At 49.8% G+C, this 24,276-nt stretch overlaps 1 protein-coding gene across 4 annotated transcripts; it reads left to right on the forward strand.

The window, feature by feature from the left end:
• Positions 1 to 103: 103 nt before the first annotated feature.
• URB2 (URB2 ribosome biogenesis homolog) lies at positions 104 to 23,990 on the forward strand. Of its 4 annotated transcripts, XR_009497992.1 has the most exons (11): positions 104 to 298; positions 1,842 to 1,980; positions 3,383 to 3,559; positions 5,289 to 8,613; positions 11,400 to 11,560; positions 13,153 to 13,263; positions 14,815 to 15,057; positions 17,437 to 17,524; positions 19,005 to 19,144; positions 21,579 to 21,754; positions 22,955 to 23,040. XR_009497992.1 is itself a non-coding variant. In XM_059900121.1 (10 exons), exons 2-10 carry the CDS (start codon positions 1,855 to 1,857, stop codon positions 23,150 to 23,152), a joined length of 4,569 nt encoding a protein of 1,522 aa, XP_059756104.1. In that variant the 5' UTR covers positions 104 to 365; positions 1,842 to 1,854; the 3' UTR covers positions 23,153 to 23,990. The 4 variants fall into 4 exon arrangements, 3 of the variants coding, with proteins under 3 accessions (XP_059756104.1, XP_059756103.1, XP_059756106.1); XM_059900121.1 differs by lacking the exon at positions 21,579 to 21,754 and having other exon boundaries at positions 104 to 365; positions 22,955 to 23,990; XM_059900120.1 differs by lacking the exon at positions 21,579 to 21,754 and having other exon boundaries at positions 22,955 to 23,990.
• The last annotated feature ends 286 nt before the right edge of the window (positions 23,991 to 24,276 follow it).

The following is a 24,276-nucleotide window of genomic DNA, read 5'->3' on the forward strand; positions in this document are numbered from 1 at the left end:
GCCTCGGCGCTCGGCTGGCGATGCCTGGCGTGCGAGCCGCCCCGCCCCACGTTCCTTCCGCCCCGTCCAGCGCCGCCCCGCCGCTCCCCGCGCAGCCGGAGTCCGGAGGAAGGAGCGCGAAGCCCCACGTGGTGGCCCTGGAGTCGGTCCCGCCGCCGCTGCGGCCGTTCGTCCCCGCGCGGTCCCCATCCGGGGCTGGCCGCCGGGAGAGCTCCCCACCCGGTGACTGCCCTCCGCCCCGCCCGCCGCCCCTCACGGTGGGGTCTGCGTGAGTTCCTCACCTGGGGGCGGCCTGCAGGTGAGCCCTCTCCCAGCCGGCCCTCCGCCCCGCCCGCGGTCCCTCCCAGGTGACCAGGTGCCTCCAGGTGAGCTCCCTACCTGGGCACGGCCATCCCCCGCTGGCTTGCTCCTCCGGCGGCCTCTCGCCTCGCTCCTGGCTGCTCGCTTCCTTCTGTTCCGCAGGGTTTAGCGTGGCCACGTGAGGACGGACGCGGCTTTGCGGTCCGCACCGGGCTTTCCACGCCCGCTCGCAGGGATCGCTGCGGGCACCGAGAGCCCAAGGTTGACATATCCGGGAGGGTGTATGGGGCGTCTTTGTAGCCAGTTCTGCAGGTACTTTTAAAGTACTTTGTAGCTGTCGCGATGGCTGTATAACATTGAATTTAGAAGTTAAATTAGTAGCTGTTGAATGGATATTGGACGTTTTGACAAAGAGGAAGACTGACAGCCTTTGACTGTTCTGGCCTCTGTAATAGAGTGAAGGGTACCATGCTGAACCTAACTGTCTTTGATCCGATGTTCGCTCATTCCCTGTAAAGATCCCTATTGAGAATTAGCTCTGAAGGTAAGTCTGTAGGATTTCAGACCCCTTAGATTTAAAAAATCCAGCGATCCGGTTCTCAGGATAGCAAATTGTTTTGGTTTGACAGTATTTAAATTGGAATCACGGGGCCGCGATCTTTTCTTGGTATTTCATTGGTCCTATTTTGTTGTAATTTACGATAATTTTATTTCAGTATTAAGAATCATGAAAAACTTTCTCCCTTGAGGAACTGACTTGTTTACTTTTATGTAATGAAAATGACTTAACCTGATATGTTTTCCCCTTCTTACTATGGCTTTTAGGAAACTCAAAGCTACATTTACCTCAGTTTTATAGGATTATAGGTGGTTGGTATGTTTGTGTTCCTTCTTTATTCATAATTGTATTGTATTTTTCCAGCGTTAATCGTGTAACTATATTCTGTAGAGTCTTAGAAGCAGTGTGTGTTGGTAAGTTTATGAAGTTACTGTTGCAGCTGAAAAAACATTCTTTCTGTTGGGACTGGGTTTATACTATATTTCTTTTGTACTTGGAGAAATATTACTATTTCCAAATACTGCTTATTTATCTTTTTAAACTGTTCAGTGGGGTGGGTCCTAGTATATACTCTATAGTATGTATTAGAATATTTTTGCAGAAACAACTCTTTCAATCTAAAACCACGTGTGAACGAATCTTTTCACAAGTAATTTGAACACTGGGTTTTGTTCCATTGAATTCCTGCGCACTGACCTCTGAGGATGTGATGTTTGATCACAGCAGGAATACTTGTACGTGTGTGTGTAATCCATCTTCTGTTTGAATTTCCTCCAAAAAACTCATGGACTCAAGCATCTTAGGTATAAATTTCTGCCCAACAGTGTTTTAATTCATTAGAAAAATATTTTTAAAGGAGTATAAGTTATGTAGACAGGAAGGTACATAGTGTTCATTTTCTGATGCCTATTAAGTTTGACCTTAATATTCTGGTCCTTTATATTAAAAAAATATAAATTTTTTCCATTGCTTTAAATTGTAGGTAAAGCGCAGCAATGGCTGCTGTTTATTCTGGCATTTCTCTAAAACTTAAAAGCAAGACAACTTCCTGGGAAGATAAACTAAAACTAGCTCACTTTGCTTGGATTTCCCATCAGTGTGTTCTTCCAAATAAAGAACAAGTAAGTTTAATGTGAAAGTTACATTTTTACAACCTAAACTAATGATCACTTATGTAAATCGCATATTGACATTTAGTTAAAATTTAAAAAGATTAGAGAAAAGGTCGGGGAAGGAAACATGGTTAGGAAGTTAAAAGTCCTATCAGTGAGAAAAAGTAAGTAGTTAGGTATTACATTAACAAAGCTTTTCTGTTACAAAACCTCAGCATTTCGTTTATGTTTGGAAACATCCCTTATATTCCGAATTAAGTATGTGCATTAGTGAGCAAATTAGGATTTAGGTTACAGAAGTTAAGTTCTGAGTCTGTTGGCAGCTTCATTTGTTTGTAAATCCTAAGTGATGCTCCATGAGCAATTCTTGTTGGTGCTTTGTTAAACATCTTTGGAACTTGATGAATCGAAGGCTGGGAAGTAGAGAAGCTTTAGCATTTGTAATAAACTGAGGGGAAATAGATTAGAAACCAATAGATTAGAAACAGATTAGGAACCAAGAAAGACATAGCTCTTTGTTAACATTTCTCAAGCTTATCTGATTAAGAAAAACAGTTAATACAATGGAGACACCAGGATGATGACCTCATGCAGTTAGATACTCATTTGCTAGTATTAAGCAGCGCAAAATGCGTCAGGTGGATTACAGCCATTGAAATGATGAGGTCCAGTATGTAGAGCACTAGCAGAGCTAGTAGTTTCTAAATCTGGCTGCACCTGAGAATCATTTTGGCTGCTTGACCTGGCAGCCGTGGCAGGCAATTTCATCAAGATTTCCACTACCCTTCTCCGGAGAGAGTTTTTTCCTTTTAGCATTTGTCACTATTCATGCTGTTATTGACAGTTCTGGTGTCCTGAGCTGAAGCCTCACCACCTTTCTTTGTGTTTATGAATAAGGAAACATGTCACAATAATGGAAACTGTTTATGTCCAGCCCTCCTTTTAATACAGCACTTCTGAATCATTTCATAGAAGACTCTCTGTCTTCTGAACAGGGTAAATAGGTTTAGGGATGAAGCTGCAGGTAACTCGGGAAGCCAGGACGCAAACCCTGGTCTTCTGACTCTGCATTTTTGCTTTTGTGTGTCATTCCTTTTGTGGCCATTCTGAGCAATTGTTGTTGTGCTTTTAACTTTTAAAACTTAGAAGCGATTAGTTAGAAGAAACCGTTTCTCTTGAAACTTTTTATTGGCCCCATATGAAGACACAGTTTTTTTTGATTGATACTTTAATAATAAATATTTTAAGACACCGAAACATAACATAATGTTACCAAAGATAAGTTATAAAGGAGAGTTTTTCCCCCCTGGCAATTGTATTTGGTTATGCATGTGATGTCCCTATAAATGTCCAGTGTCTTTCTTTCTTGGTAAAGAAATTCATTTATTTTTAAAGTATATTCCAAATTCAGGTATTACTTGACTGGGCACGACAGTCATTGGTTGCGTTTTATAAGAAAAAACTTGAACTGAAGGAAGACATTGTTGAAAGGCTTTGGATCTATATGGATAACATTCTACATAGCAGAAAATTGCAGAATCTCCTCAAGAATGGAAAGACAATTAACCTTCAGATTTCCCTCATCAAGGTAATTAACAGTTTCCTGTGTTATCCTGTAAGTGCTACATGTATCTCTATTGATTTCCTGTTAATGCTGGAGGCTTATTTGTCTTACGGTTAATTATATGAAGATACAGAAAATATCAAGGTAGGGGAGGAGAAAGAAATAATATTTTTAGAGTTATAATAATGACTGATATTTATTGAATGCACATCGTATGCTCTACACCATGCTAAGCACTTTATATTATGAAAAGCTTAGAACTTTTTCGTAAAGTGGTTAATTACCTTTTTAGTTGGAAAAGGTAGCCAGCAAATGATGCTACTTTATGACTTTTGTTTTTTCACCTTTCTGCTGGACTGGAGGGAGGTCAAAGGCCAAACTCTGGATGAGAATTTCCTCAAAGGTTTTTGACTCAGTGATTTTGAAGTCTCAGGTCGGGATTATGAACTTCACTGTCAATACTGAGTATTTTGAAATACTGTGAGGATAGCTGGTGACAATAAAAAGCACGAATAATGAGCACTGAACGTGGGCCAGGTAACCTGCCGAAAGTCACACAGCAAGTAAGTGGCAGAGCTGGGATTTGAACCTCCATCTGTCTGACGGCAAAGCCTGCGCTCTACCCTGCAGCCTCACCCACACGAGCGTGCGGGCAGGAGGAGAAAAGCAGTAGAGGCTGGGAACAGAAGAATTAAATGGTTGATGCCTGATGGTTCATAGGCTTTAGTGGTTCTTGAAATTATGCTCTAAATTGTGTCACTTTTTAAAATGATAGACCAGTGGTCACCAAAGTGGGTTATTCTGAATGGTTCTTTGGGAATGTGGGAAGAAAATCTTACATCTCTATATGTTTTCTAAAAAGTCACTTGAATTTCTATGTATGCTTTATAATTATATAAGATACTAGTACTATAGTGCATACATATAATTTATAACCTTATCAGGTGTAAGTGTGGAAAAAGTTGTATAATCAGAAAAGTTTGGAGATCACTGTAGTAAGTGTGCTGGCATTTAAGTATGTGATATCTTTGTTTTGGCTTTTCCAGAGCCAGCAGTTACTCGGATGGAGATAAACACACCTGTGTCCTTGGGCTACTGCTAACTTAACACCTAGGATAAATTTGATAATCAGATGCCGTAAGGCTGGGAGCAAGTCACTTAGCCTATAAGTGAACTTTGGAACCTGCCTGGCCCTCATAATTTCTGGTGTTTGTGAATTTCAGAATTTTGGAAGCAATAGACTGTGGGTTTGCTGTATATTAAGTAGTAGCTGGCAGCGTTTGCTTTTCTCTTTTAAGAATGCCTTTTGCTTTGGCTTTTTAAATACAAACAGTATGACTGATTATAAAAATGTGTTTTGGACCACAGGATCATAACCCAAGGCCACTGTCCATCTACCTGTAGCATCTAAGTTGAATTATAGGTTTAGGATCTAAGAAAAAGTGAAATCTTTGAGGTTTAAGCCTTATAAAACTCTACTCTTTAAAAAGGCACAGCAAATTTACAAAGGCACTGAGCCCCTTCCCAAGTTTATACGGGTAGGACATGGATGTGTGTAGGAGTTACGACAGGTCCTCTGCCTTCCTTTGGTGCGCTAAGGAAATGCCACGTTCATTTAGATGTGCGAATCTGGGCATTTCTTTCTCATTCAGATGAGGGCAAGGAGTGAGTTCACACTGATTGTGTTGTATTTTTTGTGTGTACGTGTGGGTTTAGGGTCAGTGATGAGTTTTCTTTCTTTCTTAATGCTCAGATCATCAATGAGAGAATGGCCGAGTTCGCTCTCTTGGGATCTCAGAGGAGCATCTGTGTTGTGCTGAACTGCTGCCAGGGTATCCTCTCGACGCCCGCCCTTGCTGTCATGTACACGGCCAGGCAGGAGCTGACGGTCGACCTGCTGAGCCAGCTGTGCTGGTTGGCCTGTAGGCAGCCGGGAGCCGTGATGCCCCAGTTGTTCGAGGTTCTTCACCTGACCCTCGGCCTTTACCTCTCGATTCAGCGGCAGCAGGTCAACCCGAGACGCACCTTTGGGGAGGTGACCACACACTTGCTCCAGCCCTGCCTGGTCCTGAGACACTTACTCTCAGCAGGCACGTGGACCCAGGCTGGCCAGGGCCAGCTGCGGCCGGCACTAGGCCGGGACATTAGGAGTCAGATTGAGGCCGTGCTTCGAGGCGGAGCTTTTCAGGCCGAGCTGCTCCCTTCCTACAAAGAGGAGCTCTTGGACCAGCAGCAGGGTGACACGAAGATGGGGGCCATGAAGAATCTCCTAGCGCCCCTGGGCACCGTGATGGCCAGGCTGGTGGATCCTGGCTACTGTGAACCGTCCCTTCAGGCTGCTGTGGTGGCCAACTCCGTGGCCTTGCTGTACAAGCTCTTTGTAGATTCTTACCTCACGGAGGGGAACCGGCTGCTCTGCTTCAAGGTGCTCCCTCGGCTGTTTGGTTGCTTAAGGATTTCCCACCTGCAGGAGGAGCAGTTGCAAGCCCTGCCTGCGTCTGATTGGACCACGGAACTCCTGGCCTTGGAACAGCTGCTAAATTCAGTGGCCAGTAGTACTATCTACAACATTGCCACTGACCGGATTCGGCACGGGGAGACTCAGTTCCACTTCTACCGCCGTCTGGCCGAGATGCTGCTGAACCATCCGCAGGCCCCCGTGCCAGCCTGGTTCCGCTGCCTCAAGGTTTTGCTGTCTCTGAATCATTTGATTCTGGAGCCAGACCTGGATGACCTGTTGTCTTCAGCTTGGATCGATGCAGAAGTCACAGAGTCGCGGACCCAGAAAGCCCAGGAGGCGCTGATCCACACGCTCTTCCAGACGTTCGCCAAGCTCCGGCAGGTGCCCCGGCTGTTCAGGGAGGTGCTGGGGGTGATCTGTCGCCCCGCGGCCGAGGCGCTCAGGCTGCCCGTGCTGTCCGCAGGCCCCGCTGCTGTGCTCCGCGAGTGCCTCCCGGATCTGCCCCCGAGCCAGGTCCTGGACGCCTGGGCCCTCATGCTGGAGAGGTTCCAGTCCCTGGTCCTGCCTGATTTGCGGGGTGACATGGACATGGCCCTGAAGTCCGTGTCCCTGAGCTCGCTGCTGCACTGCGTCATGGTCCACGCGCGGAGCCTGGATGGCGACTCGCCCCTGCCCGTGGTCAGGCGCACGCGGCGCACCATGGACGAGATGCTGCGGGGCCTCGTGCGGCCCCTGCTGGACCTCCTCCGCCAGCCGCGGCCCTTGGTGCCCGAGCCCTGGCGACAGAGGGTCGGTGACTCTGCGCTCCTGCTTGCCCACACCTGGGCCCAGGTGGACACTGTGCTGGGCTTGAGCTGCGGCCCGTACCGCTCTGAGCCCGGGGCCCTCGCAGGCACCGCCCCGGAGCCCTCGGGCCTCCCCCTGCTGCTCCCGGGCCTGGAGGCCAAGCACTGGAAGGAGATAGAGGCATTTACGGCTCAGTCCGACTCCCTCGGCAGGTACTGCTTGGAGCAGCTCCACCTGCAGAGAATGAAAAACACCTTGCTGCAAACTGGCGTCCAGTCTGAAGAAGCCCTCCTCGCTCTGAGGCGCGACGCCGCCTACATCCTGGGCTCCGGGAGAGCGAGCCTGACCCGGGGGACGACGGCCTCCTGGGACGGCCAGGTGGGGACAGTGAGTGCGCTCACCTACCCCGTCGCCCACTGGCACTCGGTCGTGTCCCATCTCACGATTTTAACACCCTATCTTTGTCCGGACGACCTGCGGTACCTGGCCGGTGTCCTGCTGAGAACTTTGCCAACGAGCAAAGCCCAGGAGGGCTCAGCGGAGGAGGAGCCAGACATCACACTTGAAAACATATCGAAGGCCGTCCTCCACAGCCCTCTCTTCCCCGAAATGCAGTCCCTCCACTCTGCGTTCTTACTGTGCGTGACCGCGAGCTGCGCCGGCATCCTGTGTGCCGGCGCCCGGAGGGGCCCTGCTCTTCTCCGCCAGCAGCTGCCCTGGCTTTTTGAAGGGGATTACGTGGCCGTGGCTCACTGGGAAAGCAGATTTCCAAAGGTCGGATCTGAAGGCGTAGAGCCAAGAGGAGAAATCGCCCAAAGCTTACTCTCCTTGGCCAGGGGTGACTCCCCCGTTGAGCTGGAGGGGGAGCAGCTGGAGGGCGTTCTTCGGCTTTTGGAGGTTCTTTCTGCTCTGCAGCTGGACAGCCTCCTGCCCCCCTGTCATGTGCATTGTTTTCTCCTGTTGCTGACCGTGGCCGTCGCCACGCCGGGCAGCTCTTGCCCCTCCTCGCTGACCCTCAGGTGTTTGATGACGTGCTACCGGCTCCTCGGTCACCTGCAGAGAGGGAAGAGCGCCCAGTCGGCGCTCAGGGTCATGTACGTTAGCGACATCTTTGAGATCACTCTGACCTCCTTGTTCAGAGCCAGTAGGAGGTTTCTTGTGGACGTGGATGACCCCTCTTGGCTGGAATTCCTCCAGGTGGTGGGGACCTTCTTAGAACAGCCGCTGGGAATGCTGCTCCAGAGGAAGCTCAGCCCGGGGCTCAATTTCGGGAAAATCCTCGCATTCCTCTCGAGGTCCCACCTGCGCCCTGAAGCAACTTCAGGCGGACGGTCGGGAGATCAGACACCTCTGGGCCAGCAGCTCCTTCTGGTGTCTTTAACCAAGCTGTGCCAAGTGCTGGGGCCTTTAGTCAAGGCGCAGAAGCAGCACGAGGCCCTGGAAGCGCCGCGCGAGCTGTTGCAGGCGGCCGTGCTGCAGGCGGGGGCCATTCTCCAGCTCTGCGCCGCCCGCGGGGCCCGGGACCGCCGCCTCCCGCCCCCCGTCCTCTCGTCGGTCGCCTCGCTCTTGGAGGCCGATGTGGCCCTGTGCTCCGGGCACAGCGGGACAGAGGTTCCCGGAGGGACGGACCACGTGCTGCTGCCCCATGCCGCCCTCTACCAGGCTGTCTACTCTCAGATCCTGTCGGAGTTGCCGGCTCTAGCGGGAGACACCCCATCTCTCCAGGCAGCCGTGCAGTTTTTGACTCTGTTCTTTTTAGCCCCAGAACTGCACCCCCAGAAGGAGTCTGTGTTTACCTCCGTGTTTCAATCTGTGAGAAAAGTCCTTGCAGGTGAGACGTCTTCTCTTGAGCTAGTTCTGTACTGTAGAGCTTTTGGTGAGAGGTCGCTAAGCGGCAGCCAGGTAAGTTGCTGCCCCTCTCCTTTTTGGAGCAGGTCTGCATTTCCGAAGGTACCACACGATGAGCTGGGAGAAACTCTCCCTCCCCGGAGTTCGTTTCTGGCCTCTGCCTTCTCTGCACCTGTAAGCAGTTACCTTCACAGTTGCTTTCCTGCTTTTTAGACAAACAGCAGCCTTCTAGGTATATTGTTTTGCACTTTAGTTTTTCACTTATTTTGGAGATTGTTCTAGTTTATAGTTTTGAACCACTCTTCTCTGTTTTAGCCTTTTTCTGTCCTGGCCCCAGAGGTCAACATAGATAGTTGCATCTTTATTCGTAGGCCCTTCAGTATCAGATCTTCAGCGCCATCAGTGGACTTCAGAAAGATAAAATCTGCCAACTTTTCAAAACTCCAAGTGACTTACTTTATAGGGAACCTCATAAAATTCCTTGAGGGCAGGACATCATCCCGCAGGTCTCAGAGTGGTACCGGGCGTCGTGGGGCTGTGGGTGCTGATTGGGCAGAGGCTCAGCCTGTGATGTCATTGCAGTGTTGTAGTCGGATGTCACCCTTGCCGGCCAGCTAATCAGGACTGAAAACCCAGCCGGTGTCTTCATTCTCTCCAGCAGGACAGTCACTACCTGCTGTCCCCGAGGTCAGAGGTTAGCAGGCTAGGGTCCGTCCCTAACTTGAGCTCATGAGGGTGGCACTGTTCCCAGTGGGCGCGGGTCCATTTTCTTCTTGTTTCTGGTGTGGTTGTTACTGAGGTGGAGGCTAGTTAGGGCAGTCATCTGAGGTGGGGCTGGGGAGTCGGCCAGCCTAGCCCAGCCATCACAGCACACACACGTGTTCACTGGGCCCCTGTAGGAAGCAAGGCCGCCTGGGCCAAGGCCAGGGCTGGTGTGCTGTAGCCTGAAGGACACTCTGCTGCCCCCCTTTCTGATCTGCCCTGGTTGTGGATTGACTGAAAGGCTTCAGTCTCACGTGTTCTGTCTCACCCTGTCAGCTACTGTCCTAGGGAATGGTGTCACCTTCTTAATGGGGGCTGAAATTCAGTCTTCTGTTAACACTGGTTAGAGCATTCTAAACGACCGTCCTAAGATATGGCCCCCGGTGGTCCGAAGCTCTGACCCCCCTGCCCCTTCGTTAGACAGAATGCAGTGTCCCCCTTTATCCCTGCAACCCCCTGTAGAACGCAGTGTCCGCCTTTATCCCTGCAGTGGAGGTGGCCCCTAAGTCCTAACTGTGTGTTCTTGGACTGGTGGTACCTTTGACTTAGGGGGCAGAGCCGCGGTCGGGGGTGAGGCCAGCCACCCCACTGCTCCCCCAGACTGCAGGCCTGAGCACTGCCCCAGGGCCCAGGCCTCAGGCACCTGAGCTGCTAGACTGGGCCTAGAGAAGGGACCAGGGTGGTGGGAGGTCTGGAGCAAAGGCCAAGGGGGGAGTGGCCCAAGGCTTGGGGCTGGGAGAGGGAGGGTTAAGGTGGCCACCTGGGTCCTCAGTGGTGGTGATTCAGGTAGGTTTCAGCTCAGAAAAATGAGCATTTGTAAGAAATGCTCTCTGACAGGAGAATCAGCTGCCTCAGTTCAATTATAAGAACCCATCAGTTTAAAAACGCTTCATCTATATGTGGAACTGTGTCCTCCTCTGGAGATGAATGAGCTGTTGATTTTGACTTGTCTAATTTAGTAGACATTCACACAAGCTACCTGAGTCACAGGGTGAGGAAAGACTCTGAAACGACCAGGACGGTGGACTGTGCAGGCAGGCGAGGCCTCCGCCATGGGAGGTGGGTGACGGGAGGGCGGGTGACGCGGCAGTGCTGACGCTCAGCTTTCCAGGGATGGGAGTCTGCGGTGCCCTTTCTTGGATTTGCCAAGCGCAGGAGTTGGTGCAGTTCTGCCCATTTCACGGATGAGGGAATTGAGGCCCAGAGAGGTCCTGCATCCAGGATCTTACAGTTTGTGGAACACTTGGACCTAGATGTTCTCTCTGAAGCCTTGGTCCCGCCCGCCCCCCGTAAGCAAAGACTGGGGCGTAGGAGGGTCTTCTGCAGTGTGGGATAGTCTGCTGGCTGGAACGGGGCTGGAAAGTTACTCTGGAGTCAGATTGTAAAGGGCCTTGAACTCCCTAACCGTGGGCTCTCTGATGAAACCCGGGGACACCAGGTGTACTTCAGAAGGCTGTCCTGCATTAAGTGGGAACAACTGGGTGACTGCGGCGGGCAGTCCCCACAAGCTTGGGGTTCTTTCCATCTCTTCAACATCCCCGTCTGTGTAAAAGCACCACCCCAGCCCTGTGCCCTTATTGATTTTACAAAAGAATATACGCAAAGTAGAAAAAGAGTATAAAGAAAGTGCCAGTCACCTTCTCCCATGGTCCAGAGGTAAGCCCTGCTAAACGTCGCCGTCCCCCTGCTTATTCTCTCGGGCTTTTCTCTGGGCCGGGTGCAGGGCACAGGTGCCGTGGGCAGGGCACAGGTGCCGCGGGCAGGGCACAGGTGCCTTGGGCAGGGCACAGGTGCTATGGGCAGGACACAGGTGCTGCAGGCAGGGCCCAGGTGCTACAGGCAGGGCACAGGTGCTGGGTGTGAGAGGGTGGTGTCACGCTGTGAATGTGCCCTGCAGTTTTGACCTGCACCATGACCGTTTCTGCGTCCCTGAGATGCTGACCTTTAGCAGCTGTACCCCATTTCACCTGCCCCTTGTCTCTCACAGCAGTTTTGTTTTCCTCGCAGATCCTGCGATTCCGGTTCAGGTAGTTGAGGAGATTGAGCCTCATTTGGGAGCCTTGTTCACCCAAATGTTGGAGGTTGGGACGACAGAGGACTTCCGGATGGCGCTGCAGTGTGTCCTCCAGGGACTGGACGTCAGTAACATGTGGAGAGCAGATCTGCAGGTGGGTTGCTCCTTTCTCCCTTGCGCGGCAGCATGTAAGTGATATGGGCTTCAATGGGAAAAGTGACTTGCAATGCGGTGTCAGCGCTGAAACTAAACAAACGTGCAAAATCAATCCGTACTCGTATACTGACACGTAAAAAGTTACATTCACATCCATTGTGTGGGACCTCTCACATCGTACTTCTGATTTTACTTGGTTTGGTCACGTAGCCTGGGTCCCATGTGAGGCTCTTTCAGGGTGACGAGCTGCCCTTTGGTCCTTAGCCCCCCAGTCTGTTTGGTAGTTGCTAACGAAGCCCCTCACTCCCACTCGGCCTGTGTGTCTCAGAGGCTGATGTGCTCGACTTCGGTCCCCTGAACGGCCCTGAGTGCCGGAGCGGCCGGCGGCTGTCCCTGCTCGCACAGGCGGAGGAAGGCTGGGAGCTCGCTGTCTGGGCCCAGGGTGGCGGCCCAGGCCTTCTGGTTCTGAGCTTTCTCTGCCGTGTGAGTGGCTTCTTGACTGCTGGTTATAATCGGCACCCAGGGGCTGGGTTTTGCTTTGGGTGGGAGGAGAGCTGGAGAGGGCAGATTGGGGGCAGCAGGGAGGACTCACATCTCTGTGTGAGCACGAAGCCCATCTCTGCTGCCGCCCTCCTCCCTCTGGAAGTCTTCACTGTGCGTGCGCAGCCCGATGGGCTCAGCTTTGAGAAGGCCTCTGGGCTTCCCTTCAGCAAGCCAGGGGAGACAAACCATAAACTTCTACGTAAGCCCGTCAGATGGTCAGAGGAGAGTCGTGGAGAGGGTAAGGCTGAGCTGAGGTCAGAGGTGGAGAGGCTTTGGGGGGGGGCTGGGGGGCATTGCTATGGAGACAGGGAGGGGGTAGTGCGTGCACAGCGCAGTGAGCGCGGGTGAGTGCGAGGAGGGGGGGCTGGGGGCGCCAGCCAGCAGACCCTCGGTGGGGAGACACACCCTGCAGCGGGGCGGGAGAGGGGAGCGCAGCTCGGGCTTAGGGGGTTGTGGTCAGGGAGCAAAGGGCAGAAGCCAGGATTTCGTGGTGTGGGCTCTGCAGCGTTAGGGGCAGGAGGAAGGGGCCGGTGGATGAAGTGGATGGTGAGAGATGCCCAGCACGGGTCACTGAGTCCCTTCCCCTCCCTTCCCATGGTCGAAAACCGTCACCTGTCATCCGGCACCTGGTCTAATTGTCGCACGTTGTCCGTGTCTCCTTTCACCCCTACGCACGTGCGGTTCTCGCGGGTGAGGTACAGCGGCCTCCTCTTCCAACGCCACCTCGACGAGACGGGCCTCTGATTAGATCGCCATGGCCTCTTGTGTTTCACGGTCCTGGCACATTTACGTGTTCGGTTTAGTGAGACGCTGCAGAGAAGGCCCTTCCTTCGCCGCAGTCTGCTCGCCTTGTTCATTTCTTCCCGCAGGTGACGTGCAGGGCACCACCCTCAGGACTTGACCCAAGCTGGGTCTCGTCCCTGCCCCAGCGCGGGGTTCTAACGGGCTCTGCTTTGTCGCAGCACCGGTGACCAGCCTGCTTCCCGAGATGGGCATTCCGAGAGAGCCGGCTCCCCCCACTGTTGAGTGTTTTCCCTTTTCCCCTAGGCTGTTTTGTCGGCTGTGACGTTGGTCAAGTTGCTCTTGAACTGCCCATTTGGTGGCGAGAAGGCCAGTTTGTTCTGGCGTGCGTGCCCACAGGTGGTCACGGCTCTAATGGTGAGTACCTCTGGGTTGTGCGTCCCCCGGCCCCTGCCTTTCACGTGCGGACGGGGCGGCACTTCTTCGGTCACGCTCGGGTTTTATTATGCAGAGTGTGTTTGCGGGGGCCGTGTCCTGAAGACGGCTGTAAGCACACTGCTTTTCTGTCTGGGTGTCCAGGCAGCACCTCTGTCTGGCTGCACACGTAGTGTCATCAGTAGGTGTGATGTGAAGGCCCTTGGGCGTCAGGAAGCATCCGTGGTCCGTAATGGAAGGAACATGGTGCCCACAGGAGGCTTCCATTTAAATTAGGTGACAGGGGAAGGAGTCCTGGGCCTCTCTGTGTCCACACAGAGTTCTGTGGTCAGTTTAGTGCATTCATTCATGTGTAGGAATATGTGTGTTTAAGTGACGATTCAGTGAGAAAAAAAATGGCTCTAGACTAGGATAGTAACGTTGCAGATAGACGATTGTTAATCCTATGCAGACGTTAAATTTTGGCACGTGTGAACATGCACAGTAGTCACATGACTTTTTGTTTCATTAGAACAAAAGCCTGGTTCCGACTGGGACTGTCTGTGTTCCTGCCCTCAAAAGAGCCTGGGGTCAGTATTCCCAGACTTGGGTTCGGAAAAGCAGTGCCTATTTGACCCTCGTTATCAACCCTGATTATAGCTTGTGCTATGTGAGAGCATTGCCCTGGGTTAGCATATTCTCAGGGCAAAAGGGTCTAGAGAATAGACATTGCTTTCTTCTCTGATCTTTTGTTTTGTTACTTTGTTGTTTCCCTGGGAATCTGCATTAGTGGACGAAGCCCATTTGTACTTAGGTGTGTGTAGGGGGACCATCAGGAGGAAGAGGGCGGGGAGAGGGGGGAATAGGACCCAGGGCAGTGCCTGGTCAGTGTTGGCCGAGCGCATAGTAGGGCCACGTGGATATAAACAGCAGGCTGGGCGTTTAGGTCACTCTAAAGGGGATAGCACAGCGTCAGCACAGCCAGGGTACCCAGAGAAGGTGATCACTGTGAGAGGCCCCAGGCGGCCTCAGCTGGGGTGCTGTTTACAGCTGGCCATGTGAGGAGGGCTGTCACAGGTGGGCTCGCCCAGGGTACCCAGGTAAGACTTTGGGCCACCCCTCAGCTTCAGTCTCTTCTCTTTATTCTTTAGAGCAATAATTGAATGTCTTGAACTAGAGCTGTTCTTTATGAAATGTAACAAATGGAGTTTAATTATAGACATTTTAGAACTAAGGATCTTTTTGGGAGAATATTGTTATGTGTGTGATGTGAAGTTTTTTTATTCTGAGAAAGTAGGTGAATCAACTCTTCTATGAGAAATTACTTCTCTTCATGGTAGGCGCATCCGTCAGAGGGTGTGGACCAATACGGTCAAGTCTCTAGTAGGTGCCCCCCCAGGGGGTTGAACGCTGGTCTCCTTGTCTCTTTGAACTGCCCAGTGACCACTCAGGTCATTTTGGAGTCTGGACATTCTTCCCTCTGTCATTTTGGGTTTGGGGCTGTTTCTCCGGAGAATCGCCTTCATCTTCTGTCCCTTGTTCCTCACCCTGTAGCTGCAGACCCGAGAGGCTTGTCGGGAACAGCCCATGGCGCTGGCACTGGTCGGGCCCATCTTGGACGTCCTGGCTGCGCTGCTGAGGCAGGGGGAGGAGACCATCAGCAACCCGCACCACGTTGGCCTGGCCTTCGGTGTCCTGCTGGCCGTGCCCTTGGACGCCCTGAGGCCTCCCGAGTATGAGCGCATCTTCCTGCGGGTCCACAACGTGCTCTTCTCAATCCTGCAGTGTCACCCGAAGGTGAAGAGGGCAGGGCGCCCGCTGGGCAGGGAAACGCATCCTTCAGAAGAGCAGTGGCGTGGGAAAAACAATGATTTGCAAAACAAACTTTTGGCTTCGAGTAATTTCTAGGGCCCAGGTGATTTCTCAAGCACAGAAATGTGTGACCTTCACATCAGGCTGTGTTGGATCTGACACTTTGAACATACCTGTGTACTAGGTGTTTCTGGAAGCCCATTAGAAATTATTCTGTTTTTGCAGATCATATATTTAAGTGTCGCTCACTGGCTTAGATCTCTTCTCGGGTTTATAATTCAGTTGGGTATAGGGAGTGAACCATCCTGAGTTCTTGTTTTACAGTGTGCTGCTTTTTAAATAAAATAAGACTAGGAGCAAATGCCCTGTAGAAAAGATTCCAGTTTAGCCACCATTTATTGAACATTTGCTGTGTGTCTCCTTTCACCCCTACAGCAAGTCTGTGTAGTCGGTGGCAATCCCATTTCATTGGTAGAGAAACTGATGCTCAGAGCTGCTGAATGATTTGACCAATGTCACCCAGCTGAGTCTGAATTTTAGCTACAAGACTGGATTTCCTTGGCGGGTGTTCATTTGTGCCTCTGCTATACGTGTGAAGCGTGGGAACTTAACAAATAGGACAGATACACATATACATAGGCACGTTCAAATATTTTTAAGTGTTTTAATGTTCTAAGGTTGGAGACCTGCCAGCAGTGCAGTTTTTAAAAAATTTATTCTCTGGTAAACTAAGCATTCCATCCAATGTCCTCCCCACTTAAGAATCGCCTTCGGTCCTGTCTATCTTGTGAGGCTCTTTGTTGTCAGGTCTCTGCTGATTCTTAGATTTTTGTGTGACCGTAGAATGTAAATGCAATACCAATCAATTATAAACTGACACCGCAGATCTTGCAAAAGATTCAGGATTTCATGCAGTTGATGAAAGTGACGTTGGAAGACTGTATGCATCTCCTGCAAAACCAGTGAGGAATGACCATTGAGCAGAATTAGACCATTTAATGAAAGGAGAGAATTGACAAGGATAATGACATGGTATTGCAGTAAAGAAGGATGTGACTTAACGACGGCAGCTCACACTCATTGCCCGCGGGGCAGACTTGGGGGAACGGGGCCCACCCGTTGGGCCGTGTGGGCGGTGGATGGGGGTCGATACGGGCCCCCGGCTGGAATCGGCTTGGGTAAATGTGAAGGGAGCAGCACAGAGTGAGGCCAGCCAGGGTCCCCGGCAGGGCGATCCGCAGCTGGTGCCATTCTGAGCTCTTGACATGTTTTAACTTATTTAACCCTCACGACAACCTGTTATTATCTTCACTTTGCAAATGAGGAAACAGGCACAGAAAGGTTCAGTGTTCTGTCTGGGATTGCATACTAAGCCAGGGTATGAACTCAGATGGTCTGGCCCTGGATTTGTGTGCATTTATTCACTGTGATAGCAGAGGAGGAAGACGGGGCCTCTGGAAATGTGATGACGCCCTGGAATACTTTGGCAAAAATGACCTCTTTCTGAACATGTTGCTGAAGCTGATAACTTGACATAAAGAATGTGGTGTTATGCTCTCCAGACTTTGCTTGGATAAACTGTACCAAAGGAAAGAGTCCCAACACTTGATTCACTCCTTGTTCACCCTGAGCCTTAGAGCAGTGCCGCCCAGTAGAACTTCTCCCGGGCCGGGCGTGTTCCGTATCTGCACAACCCAGCACAGGAACCGTTGGCCACACGTGTCTTGACTACGTAAAATGTGGAATTGTATGACTAGGAACTGAATTTTAACTTTAATTAATTAACATTTCAGTGGCCACATGTGGCTTGTGGCTGCCTTATTGGACAGTGCATTGCTTTGATCATGATCTCAGGACGGTTGAGTATAAAAGAAGCCTGTTTTATAACTTTCGTATCATTTTTCAAGATCAAGTCCCAGCCAGACCTTTTCATTGCTGAAAAATGAGAAGTTTTGTTTCTCATTTTAAATGGATTTGCTTTATGTAATCTTTTTCTCTAGTGGCAATTACACTTGAATACACTGGCTACTGTACGTTTTGTTATTTATTTCTACCCATTTCCAGAATGCACCACTAACAGAGTAAAAGACAGACTCAGCAAATTCTAAACTAGGATTGCTTCATTAGATTCCTAAAGTTATGCAGCATGGAAGCCCCACCCCGAACCATGAAAACGGATGTAAAAGAGTTAAGTAAGTAGGGTGAGCGTTTCCCTAGAAAATCCCGGCAAAAAGGAGTTGCCACACTGTTTTGAGCGTCCTGATAGATAAGGTTAAGAAGGAAATAAATATGAACTTCTTTAAAGTAGATCTTGAAATAAACAGTTGCCTACATATTTTCATATTCTTTTGTCTGTCATTGCAGGTAATGCTGAAAGCCATCCCTTCTTTCTTGAACTGTTTTCATAGATTGGTGTGTTCAGTTATACGCGAAGGGCGGCAGAAAGACAAAGGTAATTCAGAGTAACAGTATCAGATACAGATTTCAAATGTGTTTATTTTACAGGTGTCTCTGGCCACATATGTTACGGAAGATAAAACCACACGGTTGAGTTTACGTAAGAGAAATATTCAGATCATCAAATGAACACGTAAAACAATTTAAAAAATTTCAGACTGTGACATTTTTTTAACTATATCCACAGCAGTGAATGCATTTGACATCCCCTAATTGAAATAGTTCTTTTCTGGAGAAAAAAAGTATCTAGACTCAGGAAATATTTACTGTCATTTACTGGGGATGTAAAAGCGTCTACAATTCCATTCTTGCCCTCACAGAGCTCACAGTTTAATGGGGAGATTAAGGAGGAACGGGCAGTGGTAGAGCCAGCTCTCTGGTCATCTTATAAGGGGGCGGAGTTCCTGCAGCTTTTCCTGCTGCAGCTCAGCAAGGTTGTGTTTGTTTACCAATGAAGCAAGCTTCCATATGACAATCACATAAATTATGGGTACAGCTTGTTTTCCAGCCTTGAGGTTTGTTGATTCTTGCTAAATTTCTAATTCGGGGGAGAGTCTCAGTATTTAGAAATTTGCATATTATACTGTGCATTCCAAAAGTCAAGTTCATTGACGCCTAACATATGTGTAACAAACTGCATCTGTTTAAAGTATATACGTTAATGAATTTTGATGGGTAAATTCGCGCCGGGAAGCACCACCAACAGTCAAAACACAGGGCATTTGCATCATCCCCGAAAGAGCCCTCTTGGGGTCCAGCCCCAGCCCCAGGGAGCCACTGATGTGTTTTTTGTCACTGTAGGCTTGTTTGCATTTTCTAGAATTTTATAAAAACGGTGTATTACTATGCTGAGTGAAAACCGGGGAGGTTGCTCTGCTGAGTTGGGGTCCCCCCCTGCTGCTGTGACGGCCTGGCTGGCGGGGGCCGGGGCGCATGTAACCTGGGCCGCGGGGACATTTCAGGCTGTTAGAACCCCTGGGAGGAGTGTGTGATCCTGGCATTTTAGGGTGGGAAGAACTAGGGGTCAGAAATAAACCTGGGAAGCCAGCAAGAGGTCTAGTAATGATAGTTGAGTCTCACGTCTGTCTATAAAGGAGAAATCCTAGATGATTTCTGAAACTTAACGAGGCAAAGACATAATTAGGCCATCTTATCTTTAGAATCATATTTTCCTTTCTAAATACAATAGCAATCGTAGATTTCACCCTAAAATCTTAGTTATTCTAGTCCGACCCTTAAAAAAACCCATGGACTGTTGAGGATTGTAAGTTCCCTTACTTTTGTAATATAGATCAATATTTGGACACATCCTGTCTCCCTAATTCTGTCTTCAAATTGAGCCAAGGAAAGAGTCTGGAGAAAAAAACACAAAAACGGAAGGTTTGAATAATTGGGGCTATGTTGAAAGTGTGAAATTGGAAGAGTTAAAACGCACGGCTTCTGAGCTAATCAGTTTGGAAACTCTGCTTCTGCAGGAGGCGCAGAGGACCTGCCAGTGGTGCTGGAGTGCGCCCGCCTCGTGGAAAGGATGTACAGCCACGTGGCACTGCGGGCCGAGGAGTTCAGGGTGTTTTCCCCCTTCATGGTGGCCCAGTATGTGATGGAGGCGCAGAAGGTAAGCCGAGCCACCAGCCTCCCCACGCGCTTCCGCCTCGGTCCTCGGTCGCGGGGTCCCCCAGCTGTGCGGCCAGCGACCCGTGGGGCCTGGCGGTCCTGTGCGGTGGCGGCTGTCCCGCGTGTACGGCAGCCCCTGAGGGTCCCCGTGCAGGCTGCACGAAGACGCAGGGCACTGGCGGTGCCTGGGTCGCGGGGGGTCTCAGCCACCGGTAGGTCTCTTCTTGCTCTGGTACAAACCCTGGGGCTGTTTTGCTCAGTCTCTGGGGTCATGAGGGAGGTGAAATGTTACCCAGGTCCAAGAGCAGGAGGCAGAAAGAGTGGTCCTGGGGTCCCCCAGCAGCAGGGGCTCATGGGGCGGCTCTCCGACGCTCAGGTAGATGGCCTGGGGGAGATCCCAGTAGACTTGTTCAACTGGATTAAGCGCTCTGGTCCCAATTAATCTGACTTATGGCCTTAGTATTCTGGATAATTCATTCATTCTTCAACAGTGATTTCACTTTGGAGTGTCAGTGTGCTATTTTCACAGTTCCGCAAGACCCCGCGTGACCTGTGTAGTAAGTTCGTTGCAAGACTTCATGTCTTACTTGTTTAAATGGAATGTCAGAGGCTTAAAGTAGTGTGTTCAGGTGTCTTATCTGCCTCCTTGTGCAGGTATAGATATACAGTTACATCGTTTATCTTGCTCTCAGTAGAATACCCCCCTTTGTAAATCTCGTAAGAATGGTGGTGAGCCACTGGTTAAATATGTTCCATTAGAGGTGCCGGCGTTTCTCAAGGGAGGGTCGTCTGAATGGGCTTCCTTAGAAAGCCTGGTGTGGCCTCAGCTTCCATCCTGGCCCCGCTTCAGGGTGTTTCCACAGCCCCGGCCCCAATCCCTCAGCCAGTGGAGATGTCTGTCATTTGGGCGGACGGTTGGCCGGGTCGGTGGGCGGGTGTGTGGGAGCTGGGACCGCATACAAGGGCCCCTGCAGGTCGTCCTTTGAATGAGATATGGGCTTGGGGTTTGGTTTCCTTGCAATTATTTAACATTTTTATAGAATCTTGTTGTTTCCCAAGCAGTCAAGTCATTAATGTGTGAGCTTTTGCTGGAACACGAGCTGGCATGATTTTTTTGTTTCACTGAAGAACAAAATGAGACACAGCAATATCACTTACCCAAGGGCCAAGAGCGGAGGCTGTGATTTGAACCCTGAAGTCACTGATTATTATTCTGAGATTACTTTATGAAGAGTCTCTGGTTTGCCAGCCTCATTATTCGTGTCTAATTTACGCTTATCTGCTATTTTTTTAATTTTAATCTTGAAGGCCAAAGGCATTGGGAATTATCTGAGGCTGTTGCGTCCCAGAATCCACTGGCAGGACAGTCTACGTTTTAACTCTTATTTGTTTTTAAAATTGGGAATGAAGAAAGTATTCCATATGTATTAGAGGCTTCTACTGAGAAAGCCATAAATCTTTCTAGACCAGGAAGACGTGTTGAAGTTTAATTACAGGCTAGATGGCAAGTGTTTCAGCAGCGGGCGGCGTAGGTGAAGGTCTTTCGGTGGTTGGGGCCGATGACGGTGAGACGGCCTCGGGCAGGAGGGGCAGCTGCTCCTACAGACCTTGTTCCTTCCATGCAGAGATGTGTCATCCTGGAGACGTGTCAGGGAAGTTACGGTCACTTTTATCTTCTCTTTTACCCGTAGGTCAGATTTACAACTGTCCCTCTATATCAATAGCTTAGAGTAAATAGTTTGCACTACTCCCCTGGCCTAAGGTCCTTTTAGGTTAACTTAGAGATGTTTCCATTCGTTGGCCAATGACCGTAACGTTGTAGAAATTAACTTTTTTCCCGTTTTCCAAATAAGCTGTCTAACGTAAAGATGCGAAGGGGCTGTGCTGTCCTGATACTACCGGCCTTGCTGTCCCATTCCCCACTCCCTGTGCTCCGGGCTGTACTTCACAAGGAGACACACCAGCTGAAGGGCTGTGACATCTGGACTCAGATGCCCCGTTCAGATCTCAGTGCTGCCACTGGGGAAATTACTGCGCCTCTTTTTGCCTTTAGAAGCGGGATTATTTGTTTAGTGAGTGGTGATTCAGTGAATGAATGAGCAAGCCCTCACCCAGCTAGTGAGGTTAAGGACTTCTTCTGTTTTCAGTTTGTCTGTTTTATTTTTTCTTTCCCTCCCTAATACCTTAGTATGGAATCACAGACAAGCCATTCCTCCTGTGGTCCTTGAATGTTCTTATCATCTATAAAACAGTAAAATTTAATTAAGGTGATCACCTGTCAAATGTTTTTTGAGCTATTGTGTGAAAATAACCATATCTGTGAAGAACAGCATCCTCTTAGGGGCAGAAACAAAGCGCCTCTTTAGGACTCTGTCTCCTGGAGGTTGCCTTGGTGAATCATGCTTCTTCTAGTTAATAAAATGTATCCTCTCTAGAAGCTGCATGTCTGCAGAGAGGCATGAACTCCTAGGTCATCAGGACACTAATGAAGAACTGGCCACTTCCCAGGCCTGTCAGCCGGAACCTTGCTGCTGCTTTCTGGCTGCAGCTGCTGCAGTGGGCAGACGCTGCCCTGCCCAGGTCCGGCTGAAGCCTGGGCGGCTCTGGCAGGGTGAGTAGTGCCTGCTGTCCTGGCCTCTTTGTCCACACACCAGCCTGAATCTCTGATCCGCAAAGTTCGTGCCAGTAGCCGACGTAGCCACGCCAGAGCTGGGCTGCCGCTCCTCCAGCTGTGGCCCAGATTTGGGTTAACCCAGATTTTTAGGAAGGCTTGCATCTTTGGACACAGGGACCGATTAAACCATTCTGGGGCACTTAGGGATTTAGGGCCCATTGTGTTATTGTTGAAAGAAGTAAAAATATCTATGAAGTGGTAATTATAAGTCACGTCTGACACTGAGCCACGTGACGGGATCTATCAGGGATCCGACTGGAGAGCGTCAGAGCCACTGCCTACCTGCCCTGCTCTGGGGGGAGGTGGCGACATTGCCGCCCTCATCCCACAGTTAGTAGAGCTTCCAACGTGATTGGCCACGAGGAAGAATATGACACAGTGTTCAGATGGATCTTACCATAAGATTTTTTATTCCATAAATTTATTTATTTATTTATTTAGGCAGCGTTGGGTCTTCGTTGCTGCACGTGGGCTTTCTCTAGTTGCGGCGAGCGGGGGCTACTCTTCGTTGCAGTGCGCGGGCTTCTCATTGCGGTGGCTTCTCTTGTTACGGAGCACAGGCCCTAGGCATGCGGGCTTCAGTAGTTGTGGCATGTGGGCTCAGTAGTTGTGGCACGTGGGCTCAGTAGTTGTGGCACGTGGGCTCAGTAGTTGTGGCTCACAGGCTCTAGAGTACAGGCTCAGTAGTTGTGGCGCACGGGCTTAGTTGCTCCGCAGCATGTGGAATCTTCCTGGACCAGGGCTTGAACTTGTATCCCCTGCATTGGCAGGCGGGTTCTAAACCACTGTGCCACCAGGGAAGTCCTACCATAAGATTTTTTAAATCTAAAGATTCGAGTTTTTAAATGCCCCTGGTAAGTGCGGAGGCATCATTCACTGAATAGCAAAGCTACCCCTGTGATTTCGTGATGTTTTACTACATCTCAGGTTTTTGTTTGCTTGAGTTGGCCTCTGTTTCCCCCAAATATAAACTTAAAAGTGTATGAATAGTCAGTTGTTTAACTTACATGCAAAATGGCATTTTAAAAGGAACATCTTCTCTCAAGTTGGTGGCAGAAGCTGGAATCCCTCGTCAGAGCCTCAAGGGTCTGGCACCTGCCTGTTTGCGCTCACAGAGAAGTGTGTCCCCCCTCCCAGGTCACCTTGTATCCGGCGGTGAAAGGCCTCCTGCAGGAGGGCATCTACCTCATCCTGGACCTGTGCATCGAGCCCGACATCCAGTTCCTGCGGGCCTCGCTGCAGCCGGGGGTGCGAGACGTCTTTAAGGAGCTGCACAGTGATTACGTGAAGTACCACAAGGCAGAGCACGAGGGAGAGAGAAGATACGCCGTCTAAGCTGCACACGGACGTGCAGCCGTGGCCCCCGGGTCCAAGAGAGCTGGAGGATGCAGGACTCAGATGCTTGAATTCGCGGCATTGAATCACGTGGAAAATCCTTTGGAGTTTATATGATATGTATTGCATTTTACAGTTATTTTTTCACACTATTTCTTAACTTTTTTTTTATGCAGTAAGTATTGCAATAGAATCCTGAAAATAGATCCTGAATTCAATAAAATTTGCCAGATCTCCCCTGTGGCCATTCCAAATGTGGTTCTTGTCTCGGTCCAGTGGTTTGGGGTCCCCTCTCCCCACTAGGAACTATGTAGAACTTGTTTTTTTCACTTCAGGTACATGGGTGTGTAATGAAGCCCAGTTTAAATATCTTTGCCTTTTATGTTCTTCAAGAAGCATGGGACGTATTCTGAAACACCGCTTTTCTGCCCTCCCTCTGAGCGCATCTTCCGATGGAGCTGGGCAAGTCAGAACATGGGGACTCGGTGTCGGCTGGGTGGCCGCTCCGGGCGGGGTTGGTGGCCCCTGTCGTGCGGGTGGATGCTCGGCGGGAAGGTGCTGGGCCTGGGGCTCCGTGTCCTGCCTGCTCTTCCTTCCTGCTTCCACTCTCGGGAGTTTAGTTTGGAATTGGAATTTTATTTTCCTCTTTTTTAAAATTTCATTTAATATTAAGAAATACTCTTGTTTTTTTGGTCTCGCCTAAGCAATATATTTCATTGTAGCAACTTCAGAAAATAAAAGGGAAAAAACTTAAAACTACCCCCAGTCTCAGCTGTCCAGACAGCCGCCCGTCATCTGGGAGGGCCTTGTTTCTGTGCCTTTGCATAGGTATATGTAGATGTGTATTTAAATAAATGTATATATAGTTGCCAAATTGGATTATAAGTTTTGCATTTTTTTCTTTGTTTTAGTTACCCAACTTTTTTTCCTGTGTAATATTTCAGTAACATCTTGGGGACCATACAGATACTAGACACGCTGTAATGGCTGCATAGTTGTCTGCTGAGTAGACACAGCTGTTTTATTTAATAAATCCTCGTGGTAGACATCAGATTCTTGACAAATTTCCTTTTACAGATGATGCTTGCAGCCAACTCTCTCCTGCTATAATTATTTCTATAAGA

Source organism: Balaenoptera ricei, chromosome 16 (assembly GCF_028023285.1).
Source record: "Balaenoptera ricei isolate mBalRic1 chromosome 16, mBalRic1.hap2, whole genome shotgun sequence".
Lineage (NCBI taxonomy): Eukaryota > Metazoa > Chordata > Mammalia > Artiodactyla > Balaenopteridae > Balaenoptera > Balaenoptera ricei.